General features: G+C 37.1%; 2 protein-coding genes across 6 annotated transcripts in view; both read left to right on the plus strand.

Annotated features, from left to right (window-relative positions):
* The window catches only part of efr3bb (EFR3 homolog Bb (S. cerevisiae)), a 1,037,141-nt gene that overhangs the window by 628,618 nt on the left and 399,367 nt on the right, over window positions 1–9,156 (plus strand). The window lies entirely within an intron of this gene.
* Window positions 1–9,156, plus strand: part of LOC147839449 (uncharacterized) — a 39,556-nt gene that overhangs the window by 26,177 nt on the left and 4,223 nt on the right. For 2 of the 5 annotated variants that reach the window (XM_087299003.1, XM_087299004.1), the window contains exons 10-13: window positions 4,497–4,609; window positions 6,173–6,237; window positions 6,889–6,996; window positions 7,958–8,034. In XM_087299003.1, coding sequence (XP_087155129.1) covers window positions 4,497–4,609; window positions 6,173–6,237; window positions 6,889–6,915 — 205 coding nt within the window. In that variant the 3' untranslated portion in view covers window positions 6,916–6,996; window positions 7,958–8,034. Of the gene's footprint in view, window positions 1–4,496; window positions 4,610–6,172; window positions 6,238–6,888; window positions 6,997–7,957; window positions 8,035–9,156 lie in introns of those variants that run through there. The other 3 variants (XM_087299001.1, XM_087299002.1, XM_087299000.1) reach the window with 2 other exon arrangements.

Raw genomic sequence — 9,156 nt, forward strand, 5'->3', positions numbered from 1 at the left:
TGTTTTCGGCCACTTGTTTAACTGCAAGGCATACTTAATTTGCGGGATGATAACGTATAACCCGTGCCTACAGACACATTTGCTAAAGAAGCAAAATGGAAGAAGAATATTGCTGTTTGATACAGACCTGTTGATCCTAAACCAGCGCTTATGTTGACCTGGATCTTCGTAATAAACGCAACAAATAGGCTTTACTTTTTATTTTACAGCTTAAAGCATGTACGCAGATTAATGCAATATCATATTTAAACAAACTGTTTACAAAAAGTCTACATATGCGCGCGTGTTGTTGTCTTTTCATCACGCAGCGCGCGCACTTGAACCGCGAGGGAGAGAGAGGAAACCTAGGCTATATCAGGACATAATCTTTAAAATAAGGATTTCTATTAAAATGTAAAAGGTTTTGTGATTATAATAATAACAGCGGGGCATTAAATAAATGCATATTTTCCGTGGAGCAAGCAATTTGAGGAAGTCTGCGATTTTTATTTGACGGAAGAAATAAACATATGATTGGAAAAAAAGCCTATGCCGGTTATTAAAAAGAATCAGTCAGTATTTTCGTTTTGTAAAATAAATTAATTATTTAAGTGAAAATATTTAGGGCAGTCCTATTTATTTTATTCATTTTATTTAGATTATTCTGCTCTTCTGTGCTAAACACTGCAGGTGCGTGAAGATGCTCTGTTGTTCTGTTCCGCTATTAATATTCTAACATATAAAAATAAATCAGTATTTTAAAATGCAATATTTAATGTGTCATACACAAAATAGACACGTCAGTTTGTTTAATATAAAATTAATAGTAATCTGACCAGTTAACCGTTAATAACCGATTAATGAGCGGCGGTTGTCGGTTAGCAAAATTAACGAAATGAGTATCCCTAGCTATTTAATTTACTTTTTCTATGCAAGAGAACTTGATTGAAAAATAATTTTCAACATGCTTGAACCATCTAAACAATGGAGTTTAGTTTGGTTTTTCAACAGTATTTTGTTACAAAGAAAACAGAAGTGATATAGCTTTGGCTATTTATTTATTTTATATATGGCTATTTATATTGTTAATAATTTGCATAGTTAATATTGTTCTTTTATGTTTAGTTTATAAAGATTTTTCAAATGTTATTTGATTAAAAATAGTTTTAAAAATCTCTTTTTTTCCCACCCCACACGAAAAAAATAAAATAAAAAATCGTGATACGAATCGAATCGTGGGTCAAAAATCGTGATACGAACCGAATCGTGGGTTTGGTGTATCGTTACAGCCCTACTAAAGATGAATTTACAAATAGCTTACCTGATCTTTCTCTATTTCGAAATAGAAACGCAAACAACATTGATGTAGTAACAAGCAGTATGGATGCCGTCTTTACTAACACACTAAATACTGTAGCACCAATCAAATTAAAAGATTTTTAAAGAGAGAGAATAAAGACTATAAAACTACCCCCTGGTATAATAGTCATACTCGCACTCTTAAAACAGTAGCCTGTGCCCTGGAACATAAGTCAAAAAACTAAATTATAGATCTTTAGAATTGCGTACAAAGACAGTATGTCCAGCTATAGGGGGGCACTAAAGTCCGCCAGGGCTGAGCACCTCCGCAAACTGATAGAAAATAATCATAACAATCCCTCAACTTTCGGAGATCAACAATATTTTATTTCTTGAAGCAAGCAGTAAAGGCCTAATCTCTAAATTAATCAGTATTTTTGCAAATTTACAGTCTTTTCCAGGTGACTGTCTCCGCACCAGCTGGTCTGCGGACCTTAATATTGAAATAGACCAAGATACATGGGAGGCAGTTCTGGACAGGGTTCATTCTTCATCTATATGCACACGTCACTGCCTCATTCAGTGTAAAGTGGTTCACAGAGTACACTAGTCGAAATGAAGGCTCACACGGATCGACCCAACTATTGATCCAGAGTGTGATAGGTGTCATTTGGGTTTAGGTACTTTAACCCATATGTTTTGGACATGCCCAGCTCTTTCCTCATTTTGGGGCTCAGTATTTCAGTCTCTTTCAGCCATTACTTCTATAGATATAGCACCATCACCCATTATTGGCCTGTTTGGCGTGACGCCGGATAATTATGCATTTCCCACTTACCTTTTAAACTTTGTGGCCTTTCTTACTTTGCTTGCTAGGCGTGTCATTTTATTATACTTGAAGAACCCTCAGCCACCCTCGCATGTACGGTGGCTGAAAGATGTTTTGTATTTTGTAAAACTAGAGAAGATTACATATTCCCTTCAAAGACCTAACGGAACATTTGCCAAAATTTGGGATGCCCTTTTTTTCTATGTTAAAACTCTCCAGCTGGATCTAGACTGATCACCTCAGCTTTTGACCACAATAGTACATCAGTTTGTAATCTTTCATTACTCGAAATGTAACATTTGAGATTAATGTAGACATCTGCCACACATTATTTGTTAATTTGGTTTTATTTTATTATTATCTTCTTTTTTTATTTATTTTAATAAATTTATTTTCTCACTTTTTTATCAATATGTTATTTGTATTTATATATATACATATATATATATATATATATATATATATTTTTTTTTTTTTTTTTTTTTTCTATTATTATTTCTGTAAGGGTTGTTTGATATGTTTATAAAATGGAAAAATGTTAAATAAATCATTAAAAAAATAATAATAATAAAATAAACCCATTCCATCAACATCTAGGTAATTTGCGATGAAACGTGTGCGGTTACACATGTATTTGCAAATTATCCTGGATCAAGCCATGACTTCTTTATTCTAGCCAACTCTGTCATTACAGCAGTCTTCCAGGGTGACCCACCCCTGGACGGGTGGCTGTTAGGGGACAATGGCTATCCATTTAAGACATGGCTGATTAACCCATATATCATGCCTACAACAGTGAGTGAGTTGTTTTTTAATCGAAAACACACAAAAGCACGAGCTGCCATTGAACGTACATTTGGGATGCTAAAAATGCGCTGTGTTTAGACAAGTCAGGGGGAACACTGCAGTACAGTCCTCAAAAAGTCGGAGCAGTCTTTGTGGCATGTTGTGTTTTGCATAACATTGTCATACGCCATGGATGTCTCTTGGACATAAATGAGGATAGATTACAGGATTTTAGAAGGCGTGAAGCTGAACTGCATGTGCCGATGCCAAATAATCCAAATACTCAAGCAGCAGCACGGGCGAGGAGAGATCAGCTGGGAGAAGAGCTGCTTCACCTGTAGACTTGTAAGTAAGCTGGGTTTTTTACTTTTAAACTGTGTAAATATTAGGGCTGTGCAAAAATATTGATATATCTAATTGTCGCGATAATTCCTTTCACAATAGTGTAACGATAGTCCAACCTGAAGTATCGATAAACAACCAAACAACCTCCTCCTCTGCTCCTGTAGATGTCGCTAACTATCAACAAAATGCTAAGCAGTACAGTATCAAAAGTAAGCAAGAGTGAGCATGGTGGAAAATATAAAGGCACCTCCAGCTTTTAGGGATGACGTGTGGCTGTATATAACACTATACCAGGGAATATGGAATTACACACAAAAAAATGCCATTTGCAAGCTTTGCAAATCTCAAAAATTGGAATTGGAATTTGAATTCGTCTGCTGACTTTATCAAATCAAATCAAATCAGGCCTTTATTTGTCACATACACTTTCGTATAGTAAAATTGAACCCCCCTGAGCATACACAAACATCACAATTTTGAGGGAGACAGGTCACAGGAGGTAGCATTCAGAAACAAAGTAAGATACATCTGGACAGTTAGGCAAAAAAAACACGCCCTCAGCTTGCCCTTGATTAGGACAAAGGGAGAAAAACAGCCCTATATTAGTATAAGCACATCAGCAGGACACAACATTGACAGGAGGGGTGGGAACAAGGAAAATGGAAAAACAATCCGACAAGTGTGGGTATCCAACTGGTCCAGCAGCCATAACAAGGCGCAAGTCACAGTCCCGCCCACGCCCCTTGTGGGTGAAAGCACATAAAGGCGTTTATCAAGTTGTCATTTTAACATGACACACATATTAATAGAAACTATTGCACTATATCACAATGTTTATTGTATCGCATTATATCGTGATATATTGTATCGTGACCCATGTATCGTGATATGTATCATATCGTGAGGCCCTTGCCAATACACAGCCCTAATAAATATTGCATTTGACTTTTAACTTCTGGATATGATGGCAATCATTTTTTAAAATATCTTCATTAAAACACACACAGCGCTGTCCTCGGTGCTGAAACGGCTTTGCACTCAAAATGTACAAATATTAAGAGCTTTTTTCCTGCTGTACAAGCAAAGCATTTTAGTGCATTTTTTTTGCAAATTAGTAGACCCAAGGACTAAAAAAAAATTTATAAATATAATTTTAGTTATTTTTATTTAGATTGCCGTGATGCCACTTGTGTGTGTGTGTGTGGTTCTTTACATTCTAAACTTAAATGTTTGGCCTTCTTCCTCCTCGTGTTCACAGTCGCGAAGCTCCAAGGTGTGACGGGCAACGGGAGGGTCCAGGAACAGCAGAACCCTGTGTGGCCGATCTGGTGGAGAGAAAAGGTCTGGAGGATGAAGGTGGAGTTGCAGAAGGTATTATACGCTGAACAGCTTCAGCTAGACTCCCCACACTATCGGCGATGCGTCCGAGCGGCAGCAGCAACATCTCCAAGCGGCTTAATCGGGTGTTCAAGCGCCGCAAGCTCTGGTGGTGCCTACCCAATTGCCGTTCCAGCAAATTGAAGCCGGCCTGCTGGAGTGCCAGGAATGGGTTGTCCTCCTGGTCAACGTTTCTGCATCGAGCTCTGGGTCTTGCCTCTCCTCTCAACCTTGGTGGTACCACGGTCTCTTCTCCCTCCAGAACTACCTCCTGCTCCCGCCTCCTGGGCCCAGCCGCATAAGAACATTGAAAGTTTTGTACAAATTCTTTTTACTTTTAATTATATTTTTTTAATAAAAAATGCATTACCGTTGACGCCCACCTCTAAACCACCAAACCCCTCAATGCTTTCAGCACTGAGAGTCGAGGCAGCGATGTCCTCTGCTGGCGTAAGGTCTAAAGTGGCTGTAGGTGGTCCTCCTCCCATGGTCACCTGCTGTTTTTTGTTGGCGGCGAGCTTTGTTTTTCCCCATCTTCTGACATCATTGTACCTTTTGCGACATCGTACAGCCATTCTTGTGATGCCTGAAGACGGGGACACAGTCGCCGATATCTCCTCCCATGCCCTTTTCACCTCAGGGAGCTTTGGTGGATTCAGAGTTGTTCCATGGATGATCTGCTCGTGCGCTTTAACCTCACGCACAAGATCTGTTTCTTCGCCACTGAAGCGTTCAGACTTCCCGCAACCCGCCATGTAGGCTAAATAACTAATCTGCCATGCGCACAACTTGCTCTTAAAGGGAATGGATAATGAGACTCTGATTGGTTTAATGGAAGTTACGCCCCGTGTTTTCCCATCCTTAAAATAGCAAAAGTGGATTCAGACATGCCCTAAATGCGTTTGCGCTTTGGGCTTTGCGCTTAGATCGTTAAAATTGGGCCCATTGAGTCTGAGCATATCACTGGCTTGTATGGCTTGACTTCCTCTACCTATTGTAGTGGTATTAGAATAGCCATCATTTCAGCAGAGTAAATGGTGAGGTGATTTGAGGTTCGTTTTTGTATTTAACGCTATATTTGGGAATGTATACTGCCGCCCCAGTTTTACTGGTTGGTTTTTTTGATGCATCTGTATATATTTGTACTGTTCCATTATACATTATTTCAGTTTAGACTTCACTTCCTGTTTGGCTTTATTAATCGCTTGTTCATTAGAGTTTGTTCTGTTAATTAACAACGAAGACATCAGCTTGAAAGTGTTTGAATCATGTAAACAGTATTTTAGTGGTTTCAGTCAGTGTGCTGGAGAAGACTCCTAATGTATGGTGTAAAATGTGAATAAATAGACATCTTTTATTATGTCACTGTCTCTGTCGGATTTTCAGAAAAGCCTAAAAATGCTCTTAGAAATGCACTTTTCACTTTTTAAAATGAGAATTTAAACTGGACAAAAAATGCACTTATCTAGTAGTAGTATGACCTCAGGGTCTATCTCTACACATGTCTGAGTAAGTTATTTTATTTAATATTAAACATGGCTGTTCTTGGTTTAATAGGATGCAGAGGAAATATACATGGAGAATGTGATGCAACCGAGAGAAGAACAAACCTACAATTACAAGTAAGTAGCGAGCGGATTCTTTCATGTTTGTTGACGGATGTTTCTGAATATTCACTGCAGATATCTTGATATGCATTAAAGGGTTCATGATATGCATTGATTTTATTTTAATATTTTTCAAGGTGTTCACAAAAAAATAAATAAATTGGCTCTAAAAATGAGTATCACCCTTAAAATTTCTAAATATTTTTAATTAAATAATGAGCATGTGTATTTCAGAAATGTTATTAACTTTTGTTAAACTGCTAACGTAAGCGATTGTTCACAACATAGAGAGGATAATAAAACACTACACTCAAATTCAACGCAAATACAATTACACCCTCTCGTAATCTAATCTAAATCGGTTATTTTGGATTCATGGCGTCCATGAATTTTCCTGTTAATTAAAATTTTATTTAATGTTTTCTCTTCACACATTCAGTGAGGTGCACTCATTCATTATATTATTTTATTAAAATACTTCCAGTTTTGCCAATAAAACAGATTTGCAGAAGTATCTATATTTATATAATCAATATAAAACAGTCATTCACAGTTAATCAGCAGTCTGAGATGTTTTAACCGTCTGTTTATTTCTGATGCTGGGATTCTCCTGATGTTTGACACAAATGAGCTGTTTAAAGTTTCTCTCTTTGTTCTGTTGTTTAGCAGACTCAAGCGTATGGAGAACATTAGAAACTGGACACATATACCACATCCACAGCGGACATCTTCAGTGATTTTCATCGCTTGTATTTATTTTCAGAGGAAATGCAGGTAAAAAAAAACAACTGTTATTCATCTTAGAGTGTGTTCTTGATAAACATTAAAGCATTTCACTTTATTAACACTCCTGTTAACACTGACTGTGGCTAATAAAATGAGTAACACATCAAATCAAAAACCAGATTTCTTTGTATTTCCTACTTTAAAATAGATTTACATTTAGCAGACGCTTATATCCAAAGCATGAAGATTATTAAAGCACTTCAGATCACCAGAAAACAACAAGATGTAGATGCAGTGACAAGTCTTAGTTATTTTAGCTGTGTGTGAATTTTTATTATCTTGAAATAAGTAAAGAAGCAGGACAAACAGATGGTTAAAGAATACATTAGGGAGTGCTGTTGTTGGAAAATTAAGTGCTGCTGAAACAGATCAGGGCTCAGTGGTTAGCACTTTCACCTCACAGCAAGCAGGTTGCTGGTTCGAGTCCTGGCTGGACCAGTTAGCATTTCTGTGTGGAGTTTGCATGTTCTCCCTGTGTTTGTGTGGGTTTCCTCCAGGTGCTCCAGTTTCCCCCACAGTCCAGACACATGCAGTATAAGTGAACTGAATTAACTAAATTGGCCGTATTGAATGAGTGTGTGAATGAGAGTGTATGGGTGTTTCCCAGCATGGTGCTGTGTTGCGGCTGGAAGGAAAGCATTTTTACAGTGCATTTGTTCTTAAATGCTAAAAATTCCATCACATGTATGCTTGTACATCAAACACATTCAGCTCAGTAGCGTTAAATCCAGCTAATCTTTGTTAAATCTACAAACGTTGTCATTTCTTGTTCCTGGATGATCTCATTTGAAACACACAGTAATCAGCAGTAATCAGCCTTTAAAAAATAGAAGAAGCACTTATTTTGGACAAATGTGACTTTATTTCAAACTTTAGTACAAAATTCATCATTGTCATCAGTTGTGAGGCTTGTCGCCCCAAACTAATGTCAGTTTTTGTCCGTGTTCAGCTCAGCACCACCTTTAAGATGGGCAGTTTCCAGTGGCACCACGTGGAGGAACGGACATCGCCACCTATATATACAGGGTTTGGATTATCACTCACCATGAACTACAACTACACACTAAATCACTAGTCAATAAATGATGTCCTCCAACCATAAATCATATACCACATTAGCGAAACATTAGACTAGAGAAGGTTGTATATGAGGACAATATTAAAGCAAATAGTAAAGGTAGTAACTTTATTCATCTTCAGAACACAAATGAAGATATCTGAATGAAAATAATGAAGATATTTTAGTTAAATCTGAGAGCTCCTTAATCTCTCATAGACAGCAAGATTCCTGACTATGAGGATACTTTTATGTGCACATAAAACAAACATAACTTTATTCAACAGTTTCTTCCCTCAGTGTCAGTATAGGGCACGCGTTCACATGTTGCGCCTCTGACATATAACCTTGGATGTGCCTGTTAAGTTTTTAAGAGAGGAAGTCAGAGAGGAAGTCGCACAGGCATCCGTGAGGTATATGTCACTGCACAGGGCTTGTGAACGCGTGCCCTATAATCACACTGAGGAGAAGAAACTGTGAATAAAAATGTTTGTTTTATGTGAAGGCATAAAAAATAATAGATGTAATAAATAATTTAACTTACTTTTTTACATGTTTTATTTAATATCTTTTTTATTTCTAGAATAATCTCTGATTAGTCAATAACATAGCCAGTTATAGATTTATATTTCAATACAGGCAGTTTTTTATTGTTTTATTTATTAATGATGTTTTTTATTTTATTATTTTCACTTTTTTATTTATTAATGATGTTTTATATTTTATCAGGAGTCTCTCTCCTCTGGCTCAAATTACATTTCTTAGAGAGAGACACTCAAAATATTTGGACCTGGACTGGAAACGACACATAAAACAGAAATAACTTTATTCAACAGTTTCTTCCCTCAGTGTCAGTATAGGGCACGCGTTCACGTGTTGCGCCTCTGACATATAACCTTGGATGCGCCTGTGAAGGTTTTAAGAGAGGAAGTCAGAGAGGAAGTCGCACAGGCATCCGTGGGGTATATGTCACTGCACAGTGCTTGTGAACGCGTGCCCTATAATCACACTGAGGAGAAGAAACTGTGAATTAAAATGTTTGTTTATTATTTTGTACTTTTTTAATTGTTTTATTTATTAATGGTGTTTTT

The sequence above is a fragment of the Danio rerio genome, chromosome 20, assembly GCF_052040795.2.
Source record: "Danio rerio strain M-AB ecotype USA chromosome 20, GRCz13ab, whole genome shotgun sequence".
Classification (NCBI taxonomy): Eukaryota; Metazoa; Chordata; class Actinopteri; order Cypriniformes; family Danionidae; genus Danio; species Danio rerio.